The sequence below is a fragment of the Pieris brassicae genome, chromosome 7 (assembly GCF_905147105.1).
Source record: "Pieris brassicae chromosome 7, ilPieBrab1.1, whole genome shotgun sequence".
NCBI classification, from domain to species: domain Eukaryota; kingdom Metazoa; phylum Arthropoda; class Insecta; order Lepidoptera; family Pieridae; genus Pieris; species Pieris brassicae.
Window position 1 is genome coordinate 16,911,120 of NC_059671.1, and position 26,634 is coordinate 16,937,753.

The window sequence follows — 26,634 nt, forward strand, 5'->3', positions numbered from 1 at the left end:
AATATATGTAAAAAATTATTTTCGACAAAAAACCTAAATTCTAGTGGCTTATATCTCAAGTACAATCTAGGATAATTGAAATTATTACGTACATATATAGTAGGTTAATTCAAAAAAGTCGTTACACCACAGCCAACTGTAACTTGCCGATGCTTAATAAACAAATTGTAAGTAAATATGATAAATGACACTTACAGTGAAAGCTTCGATAGCTTTTAAGCAACACGGAAACTGAGCTGTATGGTGCAACTAAGACGAAGAAGTCCAACCGTTAAAATAATACTGTATTATATATTACCTTATTATATTAAATATTTTAATATAATTTATTAACAAAATATTGTGAATAATAAATAGTAACGTTTTTAAGAATATTCATTGTTTAAAGTCGGTTAACAAAAGGCAGTTGAAGTACAGTTGGCAACGGTCCACAGTTCGCAGACAGAGCGTAAGCTAATAAACCTTCCGAATTCGTTGCTCAGACAGTTCCCGAAGGCGTTATTAAACGATGAACCGGAACCGGAAGGAAGTATCTACTTTGCTAATCGTTATTCGCACGCAATAGCTAACATAACGTTTCGTTATATAATAATATAACGAAGCGTTTTGTTATTTTGTCTAACGTGTATTCACAAGTATAAACATGCGGTTTATACTTGCAAAAGTCAATAAAAGATATTATATGTGAGGTCTTAAGTATGAATATCGTTAAATTGCAATATTATATATAAGTATATTATATACAATATTTTCTAATTCTACATAGAGAATTCATTCATTATAAATGAAGCAGGTTAAACTGTGTCCTATATCCAACCAAGTGGCCTAGTTAGCGACATACAATACAAGCTATTAGAGTCGCCCATGTGTTAACCAGTTTAGTTCTGTGCCTGTTAAACGAAGGCAGAAATAAAACAAAATATAGGGTATCGTTTCTATGCGGGCACTTCCGTTCGACATGAACGCTACGTATAGATCCTATTAAAACACATTGATTATTATAGAATGTGATTTTTTTTCAATATTTTACTAAATTAATGTTGGAGTTGTCTTTTTAAGTATCGTATGGTAAATTGGACTTTGACCATTGGCTTTTCGTGCTTTCTCCGATCAGATCCCGATTTTGTTAGCTATTTGGATGAAGTACTCTCAGTGTAGTGATTTCGCAACCTTGGGAACACGCGGTAAAAAAATTCAATATTGAGGTCGGTATCGCAATAGCTCACAGTCACGTCGATCTACCCAGGCGTTACAGCTTATCAAAGACACCTCAACAATAACTAACACGACTAAATATGAAAAAAAATTACAAGGAAACAACATTATGTTTTTATAGCGGTTTAAAATAACCCAATTCGAACATTCGCTTGCCTGCGACAGAAAAAGTGATATGATGATATATATTTTTTGTTATTTTGTGATCGTCATAAATAATAAATGTAAATTGTATCTGGGCTGTGAATAAGTCATAAGGTAAAATTAATTGACTACTGTCATTAGCAAGAAGATAGGAAACTGAGAAATAAATTGAATTGTCTAGGAATTCTAAAAGCAAAATAATATTAAACTTGTATGGCTTTTATTTTCAATGTCCTTTAAGAGTCAGGCGAATTGTTGATAGCAAATAATTTAAGGCAAACGTCTCTTATCTGTTCCCGCCTGCAGGCTTTGCCACACCGCAATCTCATTTACGCCTGCATAACTCTTCACAATGCATTAGCTTATTATTTTCAAATGAAAATTGTTTCTATGAATATTTTCATAAATTTTGTACGTTTGCTCTTTGAGTAGTTTGGAACAGGTTGTTTATTAATTAGCCAGTCTGTTGCACTGATCGATTTTAACATTTATAAAAAGCGAAGAAAACGTTATATAGTCAGTAGGGTCTGGAGTTAGCAAATACTAATTCTACTTCTGGGTAAGAATTTCAAGGTGGTAAATGGAAAAGAGATTATATATACACCAATATAAAATTTGATTTATACCCCTTCGGAGTAGGCTCTTGGGCCGTGGGGTTCAAGTGCACAGGTGCTAATTAAAGATTTAAGTTGATACCTGGTACATAGAATGTGACCCCAGAGCTGGTGCTTTCCTCGATGAACGAATATGTATCGCAATTCAGCAAGGATGTGCTGCCAGCGTTAAACACTACCACAGGGATCAAACTTTTAAAGATTTTTTAGTGTTTTCTTTTTATATATTATTACTATGAAGGTTAAGCAAAATTGAAATAAATTACATAACCATAGTTCAATATGTTTTTATAATAGAATATTATTGAGATACAATTATTATATCTGTGCCGTCGTTATTAACCTAAACAAATGAATGAAATGAATTACCAATTTACATTGCGACAGTTTCGGGTAGGAATAGAGAGCTCATATTAGAAATACTTGGTGGAAATGGTCTAAAAACATTGCATCGAATTGGGGATTACGTATAAAATCCTACCATTCCTATAAAAGCATGTTTCATTAACACAAGATTAATAAATGTAAAAAGTTCATTCCTGTGCATGCAAGTTTATACTTGCATTTATATGCAATCTTCGTGAAAGTAAAAAATTCAAATGTTATTCAACGAAATAGCTGGATCCTTATCTGATGACAAGAGGCGGCGTCGACTGAGAGTATTTATTTTGCATTTAATGAAAAATTTTGCTTTTTCACTGCGCCTTTCATATTTTTCATAAATGTAACTTTTAGGAAATAGGCAAATTCTGTGTTTGTATAATTGTTATACTGTTTAAATGACTAGTTATTATATAATAATGTACTTTTACGCTAGTTAATAACTGGTTAAATTATTGTACAATCAGTCGAAGAAAATATATCTAAACTTTTAGTTGCATAACTTGCACGTTTTACGCACCCATATAATAAGCCTTCAAACCCTTATTAATAATACCTGCAATGTTAATACCTCAATTTTAAATATCTCATGTCAAGATGTTTTAAGAAGACTGTATCTAATAAATTGAACAATAGTCTAAATTGTATTTGCAACTGGCAACATACATTTAAAAAGATTAATGAAAATTGAAAACTCAATTTAAATGCAAAATTCAATTGAATACAGTAAACAGACATTTGATTTACATAAACAGTCGAATCCTTTGTTTCCAGAACTAAACAGCGCTTGATCTTGGACACAAAGGGAGATATTAAAACTTCGCACGAAAGCGCTGAAAAAGCGCTCGTATTTAAAAACGAAGTATATAACAGATTTTCAGAAACAACATATGTTTTATGAAAATTTTATTTACTATAATATTCATAATTTGTAAGGTCATAACTCTGGAACTTTTATTTCTTATTGCTATCGTGTATTTAATTGACATTTAAAGCTACGTATGTGAAGAGTCGTTATCCTTCAATTGTTCGGCATGTATTCGGTTAGCCTCGATTCTCCAAAAAAAAAAACTTAGGTCCTTTTTCGGACGACAGCCACAGAATAAACGTTATGTTTATTTTACGCGACTCTCTAAGATTTATGTATAATGTTTTGATAATTTTTGACAAAACAAGATCTGTGGCCTTCAAAATTATTATTTTTCCTCCCATCACCAAGGACACAAAGCAAGCAATAATATTGTCTTTGGTTAACGCGACTCGAAGTGAAACTTCTTTATCGGCGTTAGAAAAAAAATAACCGTCACATTTTAGGGTTACACGTCACATTTTTCTATTACGTGCCATCTTTTTCTTGTGCCTACCACGGTTAATTCGAAGCCATTAATAACAAAAAAATATAATAACGATAACAATGATAGTAATAAATCTATTACAATTAGTAAAGTTCTGTAATAGTTGTAAGGTGAAGGTAAAATGAAGTAATTGTATTATTTGTATTCATGTCTATGATAATAAAATACTTTTGTTAAACGTTATCTAATTTTATTTTATTTAACCAATTTCTGTAAAGTGGCATATAGTAGATCATTTTTTGAAAAATAAGGTCATAAAGAAGTTTCACTTCTTACGTGTGGACACGCACACATTTTTTATATAACACTCACAACTGACACCGTATTAATAAATAAAGCATTTTAATAATTTAATACATTCGTATCCATTAAAGATAACTTCTATTAGACGCAATGTTTCTATAACTGTTTGTGTAAAATGCTCAACACGCATAAATTTATTTTGTTAGTAAAGCAAACATCTCTGTATAAAGTCAATAGAATAACACCTCTTTGAACAACTCGAGTGAACGAAAGTGAAATTCATACGTGTTACCGTTTTGAGTGTCAGGCATATGTTGCAGTGTGATTACAATTCTTTTCAAACAACATAATCCGTTAGATTAGTCGTAAAGTTGGACATTTATCTGTGAGGCGGCACGTTAAATGAAGCAGTAAAACCTTTTATAGCTCGATCTCAGACGTGCGTAACTAAAACTAGTAGGACGCGGGACTTATGCACGTTTAGTATCTAAAACACTCGTTCGTAATTAAAGCGCTTTAATGTGAACTAGCGACCCGTTCACCATTGTTACTACGTTTGAAATGAAGATTACTCAGGATCACATCTATCTACATATAAGGACTCAAATAGATGCAATAATATTTACGTAGAACCCCCTATGTAATGCAGCTTATTAAATCTTAGAAAGTGTCTTTACACGGAATAAATTTGTGTAAGTAAACATTCAGGAAGTGTCCAACAGACATCGAGAGGAGAAATAGGAAGTTCTAAATTCAAATTTTGAATATCCGCATAGGCTACATATCGAGATTTCAGATTATACTACTATAACAATACTCTATGTTATTCATAGACACTAAATCGGCCTAATTGCACAGACTTAAGTGCAATAATGTTCTATTTTTAAAGCGTTAAAACAATTTGAGACTATAAGATGATGACTTAAATAAAACCACTTTTAAAAAACGTATAATTTTATTAGATAATTAATATACATAGGTAAAGTATAGAGTGCAATAGAAAACCACTTAAAGAGCCCGCATTTGTTCAATCTAGATTCTTCAATAGAATAATTAAAATACGTGCACTCGGTACGATTAATGACAATGCGCTGAGTTGAGATTTATTCAACCTATATGCGAAGAGCACTAACGCTAACTAAACGTGAAATTGTGCTAAAACACGTAAAAAAGTTATCCGAACATTGTATGAGATGCAGACATCAAAAGACGTATATCAAAGAGTGTTGAATATAGGGACGCGGCGCCCTCAATGTATGAAGGGGGCCCGTTCAAATTTACATGAAGCCAATTTTCAAAAAGCAGGAACATCTATGCCTTTGTTATGTTGTATAAATAGGTAAGACAGTGAGATATAGTTGAAATGGAAAGTGCAAAACTATAAATATATATTGCAATCGTGGTTGTTGTTTACGAAATGCAAATTCGCTGGCATCTAGAATCTAAATTTACTAAGGGTTCCTTCATTGAGTCACGAGGGAAAACAGTTTTTAGTCTAAAAGGATATACAGTCAACAATAAACGCAGAGATATTAATTGAAAATCAGCAAAACTTGTCAAGCAACGCTTGTCACGTTGGTGTGATATCCAGAAACGAGCCTTGGCGCTGTATGACCCGCTTGGCTAAAACGTTGGATTTTAATATACGGGAGTCATAGTTCTTGACAAGTCTCTTTTCTGAATCTTATTCGTTAAGTCTATTATTTAGTCAATTTAGAAGAATGATTTGGTTTCATACATGTGCGCTTCAGGTCAGGAATGACCATTGAATGTGTTCTGTGGTGATAAAATGCGACTAATGGCGTATTCAGCCATTAGGCATATAGTAGTACATTTTTTAACTAAAAATCGGTAATAAATAAATTAAGCACCATAACTTGATCCACTAAAAGGGAATGTAAAATATATACCTATAATGTATGTATATTTTACATATATATATATATACCTGCAGCTGAGTTTCATCATCGGACGGCAAGGCAGAATACAAAATACCATCGGTATCACCATGACGTCCGTTGGTCCGCAACTGAGCGTTTCGTAAGGCAATTTCTACCACGCACCACGACTGTGTGGAACCAGCTCCCCACAGAAGTATTTCCGAACGAATTCGGTCCTTCAAGAAAAGAGCTTAAATGCTTAAAAGCCCGGCAGCGCGCTTGCAAGCTTTCTGGCAGTGCGAGTGTCCATGGTGTTACACTTAACATGAGGTGAGCCTCCTGCCCGTATGCCTCCAGTAACATAAAAAAAGAATAATGGCAGCAACGCATATATTTATATTTAATTTTATTATATTTTGTTTCATATATATTGACAAATATTGTAGCAAAAATTTGCAATACCATTATTTGCGTTCGATATAAAGCTGATATAGAGACAGTTATAATCCCGAAAGTTCCGTACGTACTCTGCGGAAATTGGAAGACTCAAAGCTCTTTAGTTACATAATGGAAATTCACGATTCCCGATAATGCATAGAGGAACTTCTTGTTTGATAACTTAATTTCCTATTATAAGTGAATATCTTTAATTAAAACAATGAATTGTTGATACATTTTGGCGCGTGGTTTCAAAATGATTGTTATTTTGGCTTACCTTCGCATAGCTCGTCAATCGACATTTATTTACGACAGTAAATTAAATAGCAATAAAACCGAAAAAGTAAAACTGTATATATGTGAAGTTTTGCATGTATATGCAAAATATTGGGAACTAATTTGACATGATCACTGCTTCAAAGTAGGAGACAAAGGAGGAAAATTAAATATTAAAAACGTTCTTTACAATTATATAATATAAGGTATCGTGTCTGGACCTTGTTTGTAACGTTCATTTTATTTTAAATTCATCTTTACGTACAACAAACAGCCGAATTTAATCATTTATAATTTTAAATAACCTTCATGCGGTTTGCAACCACAGATTAACTAAAGAATTATTTATTCATAAAAATATGTAATTGCTTTTTCAGCGAATGTATTTTATAAATAGTATTAAAGCTATGTATTATTATTAAAAATTTATAATTATTTACATAATTTTAATCTGTTTAAAAATTGTTTTCTTAATTTGTAAAAGCTATGTTAACAAAAGACAATACTAGTTATACTGTTACATAAGTTTTGATAAATAATCGGTTTTTTGGGTCTATTTCTATTATGATATGCAGTCTAACTCCTAGCTTCCTTGGTTAGGTAGGTTATATATCTAAAATTATTATCCTAATTGCATTTAAAAATAACAAACAAATTAAAATTCCTTCCACGCATGCTACCTACTATAAACAAACGTACGTAGACAGGGAGACGCGCTCAGCTAATGCTTTATCCCCATCAGATGTGAACCCGGTTTGCAGAGGCACCATAAGAGTCAATTAACGTATCAACAGCTTTCTATAAAAAATTTAGGACTCGTGAAAAGAAAGTATTTCATTAGGATACTGGTGTTAGTTATATATAATACTCGACTACAAAATGTCTAATAGTTAGACTTAGACTAAACATTTTAACACTTATTACTAAAAGAGACAGATTTAGCGCTGAATCTAAGAGTGGTGCTGAACTTAAAATATGGTGACCATCTGAAAAAAAAACATGATTGGCGAAAGCATCATGTTTTTTTTCAAGCATCAAACATCACACAAACACATGACAGAATTTTTATCAAGGTAGACCTATTTGTTAGTATACTAGCTGAGTTCACAAGAGTTGCCTGCTTATGTTTTTTTATGTAGGATAATCGTTGTTGTCGTTCTATCGCATTAGTAGAAACTGTTATGATAGAATAATGACGTGGCATAAATACATAAATGACGCTCGCTACAAACTCGTAGACTTATAAAAATATGTAGATACAAAATATTTAAGAACACACAAGAAAAACTTAGAAACCCAGCACGATCCTACAATTCTTTTAAAGTTAATTTGGCTTATTGCTAATGAATTCTTACAAGGATTAATGAAAACACCATTCAGCAGAAATAGCCTAATAAATTAGATTGATGGATGTTTTCTCTTTGAATGTTAACTGTTGGGTTTTATAAATATTCAACGCACTTATCACGTACAATAAAATTGTACGGCAGATCTCTATACACGAAAGATCTTAAGAAATAAAGCTTTAAATAGAAAAATGTTTTTATATGGTCCAATGTGAACTTGTAACAATGTGATATATCTAGCTTAAAATGGTCCTAGCTTATACTTTAACCTTTTGATAGTTTTATCAAGTAGTTGTTGTACTATTTAGTTCTAAGGTGTTACTTTTCTATTGTGTCAGATATTCGACATTACATTTACGGTACTCAGTACTATAATTATAATAAATATATTGACGATGACAAATAATTATGTAAATGAATGAATAGTCATTATGATTGCTCATGCAAAATAATTAGATGAAATGTACGTTTTTAGAAATAAATACCAGGTCTATTTTACGAAAAATATACATTTAATTATAACAAAACTTGTACTGTTTTTACGAATTTAATTACTTGACAAACGTCGAAAATAGATTTTTGTCATAAAAAGTTTGAAAGTTCTTCACTTATTTCCGGTTAACAGGTTATACTTTTGATATTTAATTAACTAGTCTATTGTAAACGAGTTTACTTAGACTTTACTTATTTTTATTTTCATAGAATAACGTAACCTATTTATTACCATACAAATTACGTTTACTTACAATAATGAATAATTGTCATCAACATTATAAAAAACGAAAGAGGAAGTTTATTCGTACGTAGTAGTGAAGAGAAGACAAATTAGAGATATAACAATTCCTAAACGTAAGAAATATTACAGTTAAATAGGAGCTTGTTGAATAAATGAAGGGACATTAGAAGCCCACTGGGACGAAAAAAGCAGAACGCGAGCAATTCATTGTGAATAATAAATTTGGTCACGGTGGGAATTTTAAAAGTCCAGGCAATTCTATAGGTACAATTTATTGATCTTAGGTCAGTGAAGACAAAAGAATTAGAGAAATGATTCATGTATTCATTCAAACAAACTAACATTTATTACACATAGAAGTAATAAAATATAAATAATAGTATAGGGATGTGAAAAATAAAAAAGTACGAAATAGAATGAAACCGGCGCTAAGACAAGTCGTAGGATAACTCAAACCTCCACAAACAGTAATTCAATTAAGAGATAATTACTAAAAGATAAATTTAACGCGATTGAAGCTAATGCGGCAATTGCTGCATAAGTTGTTTTATGTAAAGGTGCTCAAACGCAGTACGAGTTATGCAGTTTGTTTCAACGCGGTTACTTCAAAGGGTCTGGGTTTGAGGGAAGACATGTTTAAAATCAGAAGCGCCTTTTCTCTCGTTACCCTAAATATTTTCTTAGGACTTTTTTATAAAGGTACATAAATACATTTTACCTATATAAAGATTACATGTTTATACATCGCATTGGCTTCGGCCCTTTTACAGTAAATTGTAGAGAAATTTTCAAATAACAAAGGCAGATCAAATCTGGGCGGTTCAAAAACGAAAGTTGCTCGTGAGAGCGGTCCGTATAGATCGCACCTTGAAAACAATGCACATATTGTTCAAAGCTAAACTACTTGCAATAACTCACCGTACGGAGCTGTGCGATAAAAGTAAAATTTACATGTAAATTTTATTCAGGTTACATTTTGCGGTACTTTTTATATATTATTTTACATTGATTCATGAGTATACGAAATTTCATCACTGGCAGTTCCATCCATAAAACAGACACAAGCCAGGCTTTCATTTTAACGTCTATTGAAAACGTCATCAAGTGATTGTCCAATCACCGGGATCACACAACTTACTTAAGGCAAAAAACTAATTTCAACATTAAATATAATATTCTTTCTGATTGAGAATCGAATCCCCAATTCCCCGGATATCTCGGCCCCCTTACGACACCACTTTGAGGCCCTTTATAATAACGATCATAGTTTTTACCTACAAAACGTTATAATAACATAAATTATGGTTTACTGTCATTTTTGTCAATTTAGCGTTTTCAGATATGAAGGTTTAATCCGTATGAGGTTATCAAAATAATTCCCCAAGTTTACATTTAAAATCGAATATTTATCATGGTTAAAACAAGATGGCTGCCTTATCGAAGGTAAGTTTTTAATTACAGAAATAATATAAAATCGATCGAGATGTGGTCTTAAAAGAAAATGTACAAACCAATACGTTCATTCTCCAACCAACAAATGTAACGAACGCTTGTTAACACCTTCTTTGTTTAATTATCAAGTCGTCTACTTGGAAAACCCCAATTTGTGCAGTGAATTGGCCTGCACAGTTACTATATCGATTCACACCAGTGTCAACAGAATGCAGTATCCCCACTGACCTATATCCAGGCTTCAGTTTGCCTAACACTTACATAATACATGTAACAATGAATGCCTAGTTTAAATAGCCCTCATAAAAATTTACGGTTATTGAATCAAAGTTGACGATACTGTCAAGCGTTAACAAAGTAATAAATTTCAATTTTGTGACACGATCAATGTTTAGCGACACTTTTAATGTCCGATAAAAGTAAATGAGAAAGTTTTATTACTAGCTGTATACTTCGGCTGGGGAAATTTGAACAAAATTAGCCTTAATTGTTGAAGAATTTTAAACATTGAAACTCCTTTATTACACTCGTTTGAATAGGGGTTATATAAAACCAGTGCTACAACTGGTCTAGGCCTAAGATTTCTGTTTCGCGATAATTTGGCAAGGCATTCTTCTAATTGGTAAGTAGGTGATCAGCCTTCCGTGTCTGATACTCGCTTTCGAATTTTTGGGTCTAGGGCATGCCGGTTCCCTTACGAAGTTTTCCTTCATCGTGCGAGCAACTGACAAATACGCACACAGACAAGGGCAAAATTATATTCTGTGACCTTCATGTAACCGTGATCACATGTGTATAGCAGGTGAATTTCATATAAAATTACATAAACCTTTTACGGCTTACTATAAACATTTTATTCATAATAAAAACCGCAAACTAAAGTGACAGCCAATATTTAGGAATAATCTCTGTCTATAATTTGACAAGGGTTCACCCACTTAGTTTTAACTATAGATATTTATTACAAAGACACTTCCGCTTAAATTAAATACGTCACTCAAACTTCACCCCTCTAATTACTATAAGTCTAAAATTACACAAATTGTTTCAGTGCGATGTAAATAATGCGGTGTATTTTGCAATTCGAAAGGAAAAGGTATATTAAAGATGTAAGGTTTAGCCTAAATCGAATCGTTGGGTGTAAATTAGCATCTCAGAGACACGTGACAAAATACCTTCGCTACGGCTTAATGAACGGAGAACACTGTCATTAAAGCCTTTACGAAGGTGTAACGATTTACATAAAACCCGTCGGGGATGAAATGAATTGTTACCTAAATTTATTAATCGCGGGATTTGCGTATTGATTACTTAGGTAATCAAAGGAAATTCTGTTAGTGAGCAATCGAATTAATGTGTTCGAAATTCAAATACAACCTCTTTGATTGTTGACATTTGAGTCGCTCATTTAATAATTTACAGTTAATTCAATCTTAAAGTTCGGAATGGACAATAATACGGAAGCGGGCAAAGTTTTCTGTGTTATTTCAGAGGAGCTCAAGCCGAGGGTAGCTAAATCTTGCCCTATAAAAAATAACTGCCTCCCACTGAGCGACTCCTCTTTGTTTGAGTTACGTGCGTTCTTTGTAATTGGATATTATAATTTACATTAAATTAAACAAAACATTTTCGAAAAAGTTCTGCGAATACAAAAATACGTGCAGTGTGAAAATGTAAAAATAAAAAGCATTTCACTTTATATTTAAATAGTCTATTATTCTTAACACCTTTCATACAAAACGACCCAGTTTTGTTTATGTATACGGATTACATTACCATTGAGTTACTTACATAATAAATTTTCATATAAGTAGATCCAGACGATAAGGCTGATAATATCAAAATATCCTGAATCTGCGCCAGGATTCTCTTCCTTTTGGCTGTCAGCCAAATGTACGTAGTGGGATAGAGACGGAATAAAAATTTTCATAATAATTTATTACGCCAATCGCAAGACCATCGAAATTGCGTAATCTTATTCTTCCTTGTTATTTACTTTTTATTATGTTAATTATGTTCTATGTAAATACAAGCTGAGAGCAACAGTTCCGTTAATTAACTCGTAGCGTATTGACTTCTTTAATAATAAAACGTATAATAGAAAACATCTGAAGGCTGTAAAGCTATATAAAAAGCAGCTTTCATACCATTCTTATCTATAAAATATTCTTTGTGTAAAAACATGTAATAGAAGTTTTATACATATAGCTTTATATGGATCAATTTCGTAGTATTTGGTGGTGGTATATCCCCTTTTAGAGTTCGAGTATTACAAGTACACTCAATGGTACTAAGCGGCCATCTTAACTTTGTCAGAATTCAGCACGAAGAATGGAAGCTGTCGACTGCACTTCAACAATGAGATCTCCGTCTCCGTCACTTACTGTGGCGGATCTGAGCACTCTTGAAACATAAAAAGATGTTTAATCATTAGTTCGTCGCATGTCTTAAATAACGCATCATAATACTAAACAACCCTTGCAACAACAACTCGGTTAACATAATTAAAATACATTTTCAATTTCCATTCGAGATAAACGTGTTCAGCCAAACAACCATTCATGATGTTTTATGATGTTAAGTATGGATAATTAAATATACTTCACAAATAAAATGATACAATCATTGCAAATGATGCGGATTTGAGCGTGACACACAACAATTTGATTCTTTCACATTGGAGAAAGTTGGACAAATGTTTAGCAAATACGCTTTCAAAAATGCATACAACGAGTGAAACATCGCGAATTCGATCATGAGTCATGTCATTTGTATTAATAATACACGAGATAGAGGTGTTAACAAAATACAAATTAACCTTGTTCAATTTGAAATAACAGACAAAATAAATAGTTGCATGGTACCAAACGATTTATATTACATTCTGCGACATGATTCATGTCTGGAGAATTGTGGAAAATCTTCTACATACAGTTTCCTTAGCTAGTTAATATTTTGTTTACTTTCTAAATTCAATGAATGTGATAAGTACATATCAATTAACTAGCTGTTTGAGGTCATAATAATATTACTATGATAGATTTACAGAAACCCGTAGCCCATATGTGACATGTGTAATGAAGGAAATCCTGTGTTAATGCATTTGCAAGGCAACAATGACGTCATCCCTCCCGGACGCAGCTGTAGCCTGGGAAAGTGGCGCCCTCACTCCCCGCCCGCCCGCAACGCGGACGTCAATCATTATGAACTTGACTTACATTTATTTTATAGCAAATATCTTCCTATTGATAACGAGGGAATAACCAATGAAATGTTGTTACAACATCGTGTTATAGTATTGTTCTTTCATAGTATTCATGTTAACTGTTCAATAGTGGTTTGTATAGCTGAGGTAGTATACATGCATTTGTTTAAATATTATTAACATACATAAACGTCTTACCTAAATAATGTATTGATTAAAACCGAATCAAACATACAAACCCTAATTTATATTTTTATAAATATTGTGATGGTCTGCTTCAATAAATAATTTATTATATTTTATTGTAGTATGACAACACTAGACTCAAACAAGACAGTTAAAAAATTGTAGTAAGGTATTGGTTAAATCTTACAACCAAATATTTTTTTCTATTTGACTAACAAAACTACGTAGACTGAGGGCACGTCATTTATCCGTTTTCCACCAAGATTAAACCAAGTACAGCAACGGAAGGCTAAAAATCGCATTTATAGCATCTCTGGATACTTAAGATTGTCCTTTAGATTATTTCAAGTATTTTTGCATCGTAAACTTAAGTTTAAGTACTGAGAAGTCAATGTTTTTAATAAATTTCTTTCAAAAATAGTATTTATTATAGGATAAGAAACTTGACATTATAAATAGATTTGATCAGTTTTGTAAATAAATGATAGATTTTCTTTGTACCATACTTGCAAAATGAAATGAAATTATTTAAAATAAATTTAATATATAGTGATAGTGCATGTCTGGTTTTATAAGATAGAAGAGTGCGACAGTGTAGCATGTCTAAAAATATCTCCTAAATAGCTTCAGTTGTCAATAAAGCACTTACGGTAAGAGCCTGTCACACTTACTTCCATGCAATTCGATACAAATAGGCTGTTCTTCCTGCATAAGAACGGAAAGTGGTTACAATTGAGTTTATAGTATATAATAGTTGCAAGTCTGCACCCGCCTGTCTAGACGGCGCGTCTCTCGGCAAAATTATGTGACGAGGGCGGCATTACAGATTTCGAGGTTATTCGTAATAAATCGATCGTTTGCAACTCATATTTCATATGTCTGTTCACATTGAAGACATGATGATAGGGAACGTTTGAATGGTTCATTACGTCTTCGGTTTCTTTATATATTTATAAGTAACGAAATACTCTTTGTATGTATAGAATTAAGAAGATTTCTCTCACATAAAAATCTTTTGTAGTAGAAATCAATTAAAGTCTCTGCAACTTTTTAGGATTATATTAAATTCTCATGTTTTAATCTAATTGCATTATTCAATAAAACTACGCAGCGTTCAAGCTGTCAATGATGTATCTTACATAAACTTAACAAAGTTTTCTTTTTCATTACCGTCACTGCCCAAAACTACTAAATATAATTAATATTCTGTTAGTTTTTACCCTACCCCTACCATATAGAGACACAATATATGGAAGACAACTTTTTAGAAAACGTATTGCATGGATGGCTAGTTTTAGAATATTTGATTTATCTCCAACAGAAAATCTTGATAAAAGAACAATGCTTCCTTTACGAAACTCAATTGTGATTTGTATATTTTCTCTACGGTGAGAGTACTCCAAATGGTGTAACTAGCCGACAATGGAATATGTAGTCATGGTAGGGATTGCAATAAATGCAGATAAGTATAGCTTTTATATGAGATACATAGGTACAACATTTTATTCAGTAGAAATGTTATATAAAAAGTGCACTTTACGATTATATAATATATATATATATATATATGTTTATAGAATATGAATATGTATATAGATAAGGCCATCACATAAAATCGAATTAATTAATTTATCAATTTTAAATAACGAGCGTAAATAATAGTTCTCTCTAAAAAGGTACTATGATCAGTACTTACAAAATAGTTTTAAGATACAGTGTAAGCCTAGAGGATTCGAACCACAGACTGCACCAAATTATTTTTCCTATGCGAAATAAACACATGCTAATCGTTTTAGCTCCATTGTGTATTTGGTAATTAACAAATCATTCAACATTTAAAGTTAAACGAAAACCTAGACCATTGACGAAAAAGTGATTGCTGATAGTTATACATAACTAATTCTAACTATATTTTATCAGAAAATTGGTTTTGTAAGAAGTAACGAGCCATTTTAATTGAAAATGATTTATCGAACGGGAATTTTGTATATTTTACTTATTTTAGTTCTTTGTGACCTGGTAAGTACGAGTGGAGAACCTTTTGACGTAGCAAATACAATAAATGTAATAATAAGAATGGTTTTTATGCAGATATCATCCTCGTATCTTAAGAGACACAAAAGAAAAAAAGGTAAAATTAAACAACTTATCTCACAGTCAAACGTTCGTAAACGAATTTATTTTTAATTCCAAGGTACCAGAGAAGGAGAGACTGAGCAAAATGTAAACGAAGAGGAACGTGCTCACCTAAAAAGCAATGATGACCTGGATAATAACGAGAAATCAGAAGGCATTATAGAAAATACTCACGCTGAGCAAAGCAATCAAAACAGCCAAGACCTAGACCAAAACCATAGTGAAGCTAAGCAGATTAATGAGAATAATTCCGGAAAAAGCCAACAACTTGAAGATGTAAGCCAAAATAATGGACAAGATATGAGTAAAGCACAAATTACAGGGAATATAAACGATGAAGATAATAATAGTAAAAATGATGCATCAAATGAAAGTGAAAATGAAAAGATTACTGAAATTCATGAAAACAATACACTTAATCATGATGAGAATGGTTTGTTATGTTAGAAGAATTATGATGTTAATTATAATGATTAAACATCTTTTTGATCGACATCTTTTTATTTCAGTTCAGACAAGGCCGTTTACAGTTGGTAGGTGTTCTTTTGAAACAATAAAATCTCTATATTTTGGGTAATGTTCTATAAAATATGTTTTAAAATATCACTGCCAACAGGTGACACTTTCACACCACAGGAGTTGTTGCCAATAACTCAAAAATTATTATCTAAAGGTAAATATTTAAAAATTTTGAAGTTTAGTTTTAGACATTTTACTGAAACTGTTTTGTTAATTTCAGTTAAAAATCCGGGAGGTGAGTAAGTAATCAACTTGGCTACAAACATTAAAGAGTTAATAAAGAAAATGTAAAACTTTTTCAGAAGGAAAAGGCTTTGTGAGCTCTTCCGAGAATCCTGAACAACTCGCTGATAAGCTGTTTGAAGCATACTGTGGGTTCCTTGTAATAAATTTAATGAATAATATGATAATTTATTTTCAATTTAACATCAAGCCTTTGTAGGGGCATCTAATTATTTGGATAGAAATAAAATCTCAAGCAACTACCTTAATAAAGTAGTTGGTTGTAATTTTATTTTTCTATTACTATTAAACCTAAATATGAATAAATCATTTATTTATGGACATAGGGATATCTGCTTGCGCAAATTCTTATTAAAATAGACTCAAATCGGTAATCACCTATAACAATAGTAAAGTTAATAACGTTCTCTTTTCAGTTATGACGTTCAAACGTATAGTAACACTATCAGGTATTTATATAATGATTATCAAAGATTCATTGATTTTTAGACAATTATTGTTTCGAATAGTCAGTCAAGTCTTAAGACTAACATTAGAATTAATGTTGAGTTAGTCAATGAGGCGAAGAATATCAAATGTAAAAGAAATTTCAAGGGCTGGATATTTATATATGCCTTTCATTAAGCTAAACGTTTGTGCTTTACAGAAAATGACATTGACGGACTCGATGCCCTACAAGCTCTCGCTCTCAGTGGCGAAGGTATTTTTTTTAACCAATCGTAAGACCTAAGTAACCTAAGAAATAATGGGCTCTTAAAAGCCACACCAAACAAAAATAACATACGTAATCTTTGAGTGTTCAAATCGTAATTCGAAATGGTCGGCCTTTTCTATGTCTATCTCCATAACAGGAAACATTTACAACTTTAATATTCTTGGAAAATCAAATGTTTCAAACCTCTATTATCTGTATCCATTCGGTGAGCCGTGAGCCCAATAAACTACAATGAAAGGAAATGTTTTTATGAACAGTTTCATCACAGTTAATAAATATGTAATTTATTTTAGCCGTCGATAATATTAATGATAATCTGACTGAAGATGTTACTGAACCAGGAGAGATTGTATTCTTACGAGGTATTCAATTTTACAAGTTTTATAAACTATGTAATGACGCACGCCACTTTACTCGGGCAATGTATCCAAGGGAAAAGTTATCGTAAATTGTGTTTTTAGTTTAAACTTACAAAAAAAGGTGTTTACTACTTTGGAATTTGAACCCCATTTGTGTCTTGACAACATACGACTTTTTTTTCAACACAGTCGTATAGATGTAAGAATAAAGAGAACCTGACAGGGTGCCTAAAATTCATTTGCTTTTTGAATGACGATAATTTAAAAAGTTAATATATATTTTTTTAGTAATTTTCTGGTGTTAAACCACTACCTACCCGATCTACTATCTATCATCCGATTTAGGGTTGACGTTGATTTATGGAACATTCTCTATACATAATGAACCATGACTTCACATATATTTCAATTATAACAAATTTTGTATAATTTAATAATTAATGTATGATTTATAAAATCATTCCGATATTTCACACTTTACGGCCTCAACGGATGCGTCTTCATATTATTATAGTACATTATGTTTCAATTTAATAAACAATTTAACTCGCATCGAGAACAACTAGCTACAATAAATCTAAGACAAAATCATAGATTTCCTGTATGCTTTGCTATGCTATGCTATGCTAAGGCAAAAGCCTTTTACTCCAAAATGTTCAAATCAGTTTATTTTATCTTAAAAACTAATTTAACTTACCTGTTATATAACTTCAATTATGTAAGAAATCTGTAACAAAATTTATTAAATTAAATTTATTTTATCTTGCCAATCTAGGTCAAATGGTAAAAATGAGCAGTTACCCGAAGAAGACTAAATATAAACGTGAGTATTATTTATTTTATTATTATCAGAGTAATAATTATGTATCGACGAAAAGAAAACAATTTTTTAACCGTGATTAAAGCTATTTATATTATTATAAACTTATAATTATTTTACATAATTTTAAATTTAAATTTTTCCGACGTTTCGCGTTCTTTACAGCGTGCGTGGTCTCGGTGACTTAAGACAAAAGGCGTTAAATGTCAATAGTATCACAGCTGTAGAGAAAGTTGTGTTATCTGTATTTATTTCCCCGGAGTTAGTATCTACTAAAATATGACGGGTTTTTGCAGAAATGACTCACGGTGTCCTCTATTTTCGCGGATTGTTTGTCTTGGGGTTTTAATTTGGATAATTTGCATAAACATCTTAAACACTCGGGCTCACAACAAATTCAATAACTGCAAAGTCATACAAAATAAATTAAAAATCCTGTTAAAAAACACTGTAACAACACATTTACTCCTAATGGCGAAACACGGTCTATTAATGAAATTCTATATCTCATAAATTTCAAATTTCAGTTATTATGAAAAGCCTTAAGGCGAATGAAAATAAGTTACGCACAGGGAAACGTGGAGGTAGTTAATATAAATTAATGGATATATATTACATACTTCCAAGATAAGCAATTTAATTATTTTTAAAGGCATTAAACTTGCTCAGAAACTACGAAAGAAGCGGCGTTTGGTGGTAAATAAAAGAAGAGTTGGGCAAGGTAACAAATTTGATTTAAAGTGAAACTAAATAACATATGAAATTGTACGAAAAATTATAGTATCTGAAACTCAACAAACGGAAAGATATTATGTGGTTAGATTTGGGCTTGGTTCGCGCTTTATAACACTGCCTTTTGATTTTCAACTAAGCAATAATAGACTTGTGAAGGTCACAAGGTTAGACGTATCTATTTACTATATACCTATCCTATGTACTATTGAGAACATATGACTTTTTTATACGCTGACCTTAATTTTTTTTTCACATATTTAAAATTATTTCCCTAAGGTAATCCTAGCCGAAGCCATTGCTGGCGATAGTTAAATAAATAATTGTATTACATATATGTACGATAATATTATTTATCCAAATAACATATATAAATTCTTCAGATGTCAAACAGAAGCCAAAGTGTCATTGGAGATACGAGTGCACATCTCCAACTGAACTTGACACGTGTCGAATTCATACTCAGTGCATAAACGATACAAAACTAACTAAAGCTGAATGTGAGTTCAATTTAATCGTTTAATTTGCTATCATTATAAATTTACTTGAAGGCATTGTAAAGAAATTAATAATTCGATACAAAATAGCATTCTTTGTAGTTTATACCCAATATTTTGTTACCATGTGTTGATCAGATATCCAACCTGACACCCAGAAATGATTTATACGAAAATGGAACTAGGGTTATAACTCATACATTGTGCGCATAAACGAAGGCAGTAGTCCTCAACGTTTCATCTATATAAAAATCAATTTCAATAATTCAATTTTTAACAGTTATCAATGTTTGAGAAATATATTTATTACAGATATCGAAGTGCCACACAAAAGCGACGAACATTCGAAAGCAGTGCAGGATTTTCGTAAGATGTGTGAGTGTAAAAAACAATGTTATATACCATTTGTTATATGCTTTATTTACCTCGTTAAATTTCAGTAGGAATATCACTCATAGACGAAGAAGTAGAAAAAATATGTAAGTATCCATATCAATTATTGATAATTTCCGTGTGTTAAAACTTGTTTTTTTTTACAGTGGAAAATCGTGTTATTCGTCTCACAATACAGCCTTTAAGTAAGTATTTTTATAGACATAATCATCGCATTTGTATATTTTCCTAATAAAATTTGGGCTTTATTGAATTATCGTGTTAATGACACTTATTATAAAGATGATAAACTAAGGTACAACATTATTGATTCATGGTGTGAATTTTGTATGAAACTTGTATTATTTCCTTTTATTCCGCCCAAGAGCAATTTTTAAAATACGAATATTTACAAAGGATGGGCTTATTTTAAACAGACATTTATAAATAATTCTAACATTTACCCTTTTCAGAGGGAGGAAATAGAATTGAAAGGGTGGAAAGCCTCTCCGAATATTTTAATAACATTGCAATGGTTCAAGCAAGTATGTATCTTTAATTTTTATCGTATTTTAGTTGAGACGATCCTATATATTTGTTGTCTCCGTGGGTTTTACTCCCTCCAATATAATGCACGATTGTTATGGATAATAATATAATTGTAATGATTTGTCTAAGTTTATAAATATTACTTTAAATTAAATCAAATTGTTATCTGGGAAATATCCCTCTTAAGAAGCTTACCAATAACTTGCATACTTTCGATCCTCGCGTTAATAATAACTATAAAATAAATAAATATTATGAACGTACAAAATTCCAGAGTCAACAAACGCTTTGTTCGTTACTCCGGCTGAAGAAAGTAGGGACAATGACAATAATGGAAATGAAGAGGTATTTCTTTTCTTACGTTTATTATTACTTTGAATATTTTTTACACAAATAAATCTTATAATTTCAGCCTTCGCCCGTTGGTATTGAAACTGAACCGGAAGGAAGGAAATTTTTAAAAGTGCCGAAAACTACAAAACCTTATTAAATATATAATTGTATATTTGTAGCACATGTTTGACATATTATGTCTTAATTCTTTAGGTTTATTTAGATAAAATAATGAAATAATATACTATTGAGCTAATAAATAAATATTTTACATACATACGTTTTTTTTAAAGATATCATAGTATACAGTACCTCTATATTATAAGACGACGATTTCATTGGTAAATTAAATTGAATGAGTTTCAAATTTTCTTGTCATGGGATCAGTGTAGAAACTAGATTATCGAATTCAATTGCTCACTCACAAACAGGTTAATCGATCAGGCGTTTCGAACATTATTCACACGTATAAATACAAAAACACATCTCAATTAGTCCAGCCATAAGTTCTTTTACAAATGAAAATGCATTTTTTTAAATGAAAATTTTTAATATTATTACAATTTATACCTACATATTTAATAGTCTCAGTAAAAAATAAAAACAATATTGTATTATAAATGGCTACCTTTGGCTTTTAATCTGTTTGGCCGAATCAATGGATTTATGCACTGTTACCATGGGATATTACGCCATAGCTTGCTCCAAAGATTTTTTAAGATACTCAATGTCGCCGAGTCATTTAGAATAGGCCATGTGCTCTAAAACTGATCTTAATTTGAAGTCTAAACTTTAACAAAGTCCGGAACGTTGGTTACAAGCTAGGCTTGTGTAGTTCGTGCCTTGTGACCAGGTGCAGAAACCTGCTGGAAAGTTCATGGTAACTTTTTAATAAGTGTATTGCTGAGAGGTTTCACAACATGATCCAAGAATGCATTATCATTTGCTTACTGTAGTAGTTCTTCAATCGTGAAAATTTGTATCGACGATAAGCACCGAACTTCATGTCTTGTTTTATAATACGCTTGAGTCCTAGCGGAAATCTTCATTCTCGCGATAAGAGCTTTTGCTTCTTAATAGGGTTTCGAAGAATTCTGGCTTAAACAGCATTAACAGCCTTTGTTTTAACAGCATGCCGCCGCCCCGATCTTTTCTAGTCTTCGACAGACGAAGTGTTGTTTAATCTGTTGATAGTACGATATACGAACACACGGCTGATACCAAGATTTTGAAGTGTCTGGAATATGACCGACGGCTTTATGCAAGACGATCACTGCTATCCTACTTACTTTGAGACCCTATTGAATATTGTAATTTGATAATGAACATAAATAAATATTTGAAATGGCGCCAAATTGAATGAAATATACATGTTTCCATTCAAAATAATTAAAAAGTTGGAAAAAGGAAAAGTTTTTATTGAAGTGAAACTTTTTTATGGGCGTTGGAAAAAAAACCGTCACATTTTTGGGTTACGCGTCACATTTTTCCGTTACGTGCAATCTTTTTCTTGTTCCTACCACGATTGATACGAAGAGATTCGAAGCCATTAATAACAAAAATATATAATAACGTTAACAATGGCAATAAAAATTATTGTATTATTTGTATTCACGTCTATGATAATGAAAGCCTTTTGTTAAACTTTATCTAATTTTATTTTATTGCAACAATTTCTGTAAAGTTAGTAGATCACTTTTTGAAAAATAAGGTCATAAAGAAGTTCCACTTCTTACGTGTGTACACTAGTACACGCACACATTTTTAAACAGTATTTATGGCCAGACTAGTTATATGTTCTATAAATATTTGACAGTGGTTGGTTTGTAACTTTACGCGTCAAACGCGATGCGGCAAAGGTCCCCTAAAATCGGCCTTACTTTTTTTTAACTCATTGGGCGAAGTAATTCCAATTAAACTTTAAACGTTAATCTAGATGACATATTGTAATTCATATTCAACCGAAATTCATATAGAGAAACAATTATGTATATGTTATTTTTTTTTAAATCTATAAACATATATATTTTCTAATAAAGGTTACACGTGCCGTTCTCGTTAACAGCTTTGATATCCTATATCGGACAAGGCCAACAGAAATGGTACACAATGAAGTATTCCCGGAAACAAATGACACCATTGAAGCTTTCAAGTTCAGGTTTGCTTTAATAGAGAAAATCACATTTCTAGAAGACAGCATTTGTTCGAACAACAATTGTATTCTAAAAACAACACAGCAAACGTCAAACAAATGGCAAGCTATAAAGCAATTTCGTTTACAAACACTCTCTGTAGCATAGAGAACTTTGATTCCAAGTTCCACATTTACAGCGCCCAATAATAAAGGAAGAAACTTTACTTTGTTAAAGAAAATGGTAAATAATAACGCTAAGTAAAATCCGATAGATCGCTAGTTGGTCTTTTACAGGAGTGATCCGAGTTTAATAAATATTTTGGTAATGTATTTAGTACTTTTTTGCATTAATGTATGTACATTGTACACTCAATAACAAACGAATCAGGGCGTGCATTGCAACTCCAGTATAATTTGATACTGTGACATATCAATTTATATTTGTACCATACTTGTGTACAGAGCGGATTTTGATCATTTATACTGGGTTTCAACAATGCATGTGACAGGTCAGAGTAACTTGCGCCTAGGGACTTATACCATTTCAAACTTTAGCTGCAATGTTTCCATTTAACTAGCTTAAATTATTTGAATGGTTAAATCAAGTTGCATTAGAAAAAAAAACACATAATTATTCGTAACATGTATTATTACGATCCAAGGGTGATGTTGAAAGTTACTCTTGTCCGATGCATCAGAAAAATAATTAAATGACATTGACAGGACAAAAAATCATATTGAATTTTATAGGTAAATATAGAATTTCGAAACACATTGGTGTCATGAAAAGATTACAACCCTCACGTTCTTCTAAAACGAAAAGCTAAATTTCAAGCAAGCATCAATCAAAAGTTGCTCAACTTTGATTTTCTAAGTGATAAATTCGTATCACAGCATGACATCGTAGCAAACGCCGTAATTAGATTGTGAGTAGGATGAGGTCGTTAGTCGTTAAGGAGAAATTAATTTACGTGGCAGCGGATGACTTTAGAATGCTGTTTATTTTATAATCGGTCGGTAGGGAAGGTGAGTACACCCAATTACGCTTCGATCAGAGCATGGCAAGCCGGCGGCGCGGCGCGTGCGGTCGCGCTAAATGGATTATTGGTCGCCAATCGCCGCAGGCGGGAGGGTAACTTGTAGGTACTCCTGCTATATTGTACTGTTGGCAACGCTTCGAAATTCAAAATCGGTACAGCAGTTCTAAAGCGGGGAGTCAATCTTGTCAATCACGTCAATGTTAACTCGACATTAACATTCAAAACATAGATAGTATAGAAATTATATTTCATATAGAATTAATACATTTTTATCTAACTCAAAAGTTTTGCCTTTATATTTAAAATTTTATTAACTCTATACTTATAAGTTGTTATAAAACAGAGTATTGAAGCTACTGCCGTATAATTCAATAGTTTCATCAGTGTACGTAATTGCCAGTACCCCTTTTCGTTACGGACCCTTATTTGGTAAATTTCCTCTTCCTTGCGTTAAAAATTAATTAAAGGATGGATATAAGTTTAAAATGGTTTAATCCATTAGTTTGTTGGAATAGAAAGTATTGGAGGACATATTATTGCGTAAAGATTCTGTTAAGATTTGAATTTTTAAAACATTTAATTATAATATGAAAGGTACCCGAACCCAGGAACTCTGGACTATACGCCACGGGCGTTATGAACTAATCCATATGCAAATATCAGTAGTTTTATTACATTTCTTCTTACCAAAATTGTTTGCTATTAAATTTACAAAAACGAAATGTACACGAAAAAATATAGGATTTATTTACTAAATAAATTATTTTCACAATAATACGAGCAACGCTGATTGTTACTCGCTAAGTAGGCAATAACAACGATCAAACAAACTCAACAAAGAAAGAGCACCCGTTGCAGTCTCGTTTATTTTAACAAAAAAGAGAAAAGGACTATTGACGCGGAAACTCTGATAGCAGCCAGACAAACATTGAAATGTTGTTTTTCCTTGTATTTCATATTGAAGATAGAAAACTAACATTTGCGATATGATAACGGCAAATTGAGTTGCAGCGAGCGCATTTTATGTTAAAATATGTTGTTACTAGGTGATATTTTTTAATTTTTGACAGGATAGGACATTGTTAAAAAATCTCTTTGTATACAAGGCAGATTTTGTTACAGGTTTAATTTAGAAAATATATTATGATATATTTAGGAAGACTATAACGGACAGGAAATCGAAACGCCACTACGCTTAAAATAATTTCTTAAACTGATTACATGTGATTAGGTAGAAATTTATTAATCCTCAATCACAAGTAGTTTAACCGATTGTGATACAGCCCGAGAAACGAGTGCACACGCAACAACAGAAATCTTGTCAGCTTTCTTACACATATGTGTCCCTACATTTAATATTCTGGCATCGAACGACTTTGATGCTTATCTAGTCCATCTACTATACATCTGCATATACTAACTAGGTCCTCAACGCAGTGACTAAACGGATATTACAAACTTGGGAGTTCTGGAGATGCATTTATTATGTAAATATGGATTATTGAATGTTAGCATGAAATGGTCGCGAACACATAACTTTCAAATTAGGCCGTTTCCGCTACATTACAAATAAAATATTAATACCGTTTAACTATAATATAATTATCATCGTCAGAATGTCTTTAAACTCTTGACTTTATATCAATATCGGAAATGGAGCGCGCTCGTGATAGAAGAAAGTTATACGACTCACAAAATATATATTCTTAGCATTTTACTAGTCAAAAACCCATTTACCGCTCAATTGTATAACATTAATTAACATATGCGTCTCGGTCATCATCACAATAATATAGATACACATTCAACACGAGATTGCAAAAATAACCTGCACAGGACTGACGTTGATAACAAACAGACCGGACAAAGTGAACAAATTGTATTATCTTAATTCTGATCCGGGAGCCAAATATACCAGGGAACTCTAATGGATATGTCGTTCGTTTTTTATTAAATAATCTCACGGTTACAATAGAAACAACAAACTTTACCTCGTATGTACTTACTACACTTTTGCTTTGTGATGATGCACACACAATTAGAATGATTAAAATCAAACCAGTATTTTTTCTAATACAGCTCCCAGGTACATTTTTCAATTTATTCTTACTAAGTAATTAATAATACGATGTAAGATAGGGAAGCTTTTTAATTGCCACTCGACCTGATATAAGAGAATCTCAGTTTATTTCTTTTCTCTGAAACAGGGTGGTGCTCCCCTAAATCAAGGATCTACAAGATCCTTAAGGATAAATATATTGACGAACCAGGGATTTGAGTAAGAGTATATAAACTCAGTTTCAATTGTATATTTAAAATGTAAACGAATACATCTTACAACTTAAGAGAAATTTCTACGTTTATGTATGTATGTAAAACACTAGTTTTATTATTTCTATTTTTATATCACTTAAAATATGTTGTTTACGCAAATCTCTCAATCAATTAGTACGGTAAATATTTGTATGCTAAGGTCCTAAGTATTACACGCACGGTATAGTTCGCAATTCGTATTTTAAAATATTTAAAGGTGAGACTAGAGATTTAGAACCAACTATGAGCGTACACACACAGCGACATTGTTATTACACTTCTTTGTACTGCACAAAACAATAAACATAGAAAAAGTAATCAATCAAGGGCTCACTGTAACGGGTCTATAGGTACCGGTAAGTGTTACGCCAAGTTGTGCCAAGAAAGAAATGCCATGAGAT

General features: G+C 31.9%; 2 protein-coding genes across 11 annotated transcripts in view; one reads left to right on the plus strand and one right to left on the minus strand.

The window, feature by feature from the left end:
- Positions 1–26,634, minus strand: part of LOC123712094 — a 121,590-nt gene that overhangs the window by 59,414 nt on the left and 35,542 nt on the right. For 5 of the 9 annotated variants that reach the window (XM_045665044.1, XM_045665039.1, XM_045665042.1 and 2 more), the window contains exon 3: positions 18,141–18,170. The exons of the other annotated variants lie outside the window; for them this stretch is intronic. The gene's annotated coding sequence lies outside the window, so the exon portion shown is untranslated. The remainder of the gene's footprint in view (positions 1–18,140; positions 18,171–26,634) is intronic. 9 annotated transcript variants of the gene reach the window in all.
- On the plus strand, positions 15,297–21,013 carry LOC123712095. Of its 2 annotated transcripts, XM_045665047.1 has the most exons (20): positions 15,305–15,490; positions 15,563–15,602; positions 15,666–16,040; positions 16,117–16,140; positions 16,224–16,280; positions 16,347–16,361; positions 16,429–16,497; positions 16,786–16,818; positions 17,016–17,069; positions 17,378–17,446; positions 18,219–18,266; positions 18,791–18,847; positions 18,916–18,984; positions 19,379–19,495; positions 19,805–19,867; positions 19,933–19,971; positions 20,032–20,070; positions 20,338–20,409; positions 20,688–20,758; positions 20,826–21,013. In XM_045665047.1, the coding sequence occupies exons 1-20, from the start codon at positions 15,434–15,436 to the stop codon at positions 20,901–20,903; spliced, it is 1,446 nt and encodes a 481-aa protein (XP_045521003.1). In that variant the 5' UTR covers positions 15,305–15,433; the 3' UTR covers positions 20,904–21,013. The 2 variants fall into 2 exon arrangements, with proteins under 2 accessions (XP_045521004.1, XP_045521003.1); XM_045665048.1 differs by lacking the exon at positions 18,791–18,847 and having other exon boundaries at positions 15,297–15,490.

What these genes read in the sequence shown, in the direction of transcription:
- LOC123712095 (XM_045665047.1), top strand. Translation starts at nt 15,434, where the DNA reads ATGATTTATCGAACGGGAATTTTGTATATTTTACTTATTTTAGTTCTT. An exon ending in GAAGAAGACTAAATATAAAC is followed by an intron (nt 18,267 to 18,790) that starts GTGAGTATTATT and finishes TTCAAATTTCAG; the next exon opens with TTATTATGAAAAGCCTTAAG. An exon ending in CATTGCAATGGTTCAAGCAA is followed by an intron (nt 20,410 to 20,687) that starts GTATGTATCTTT and finishes ACAAAATTCCAG; the next exon opens with AGTCAACAAACGCTTTGTTC.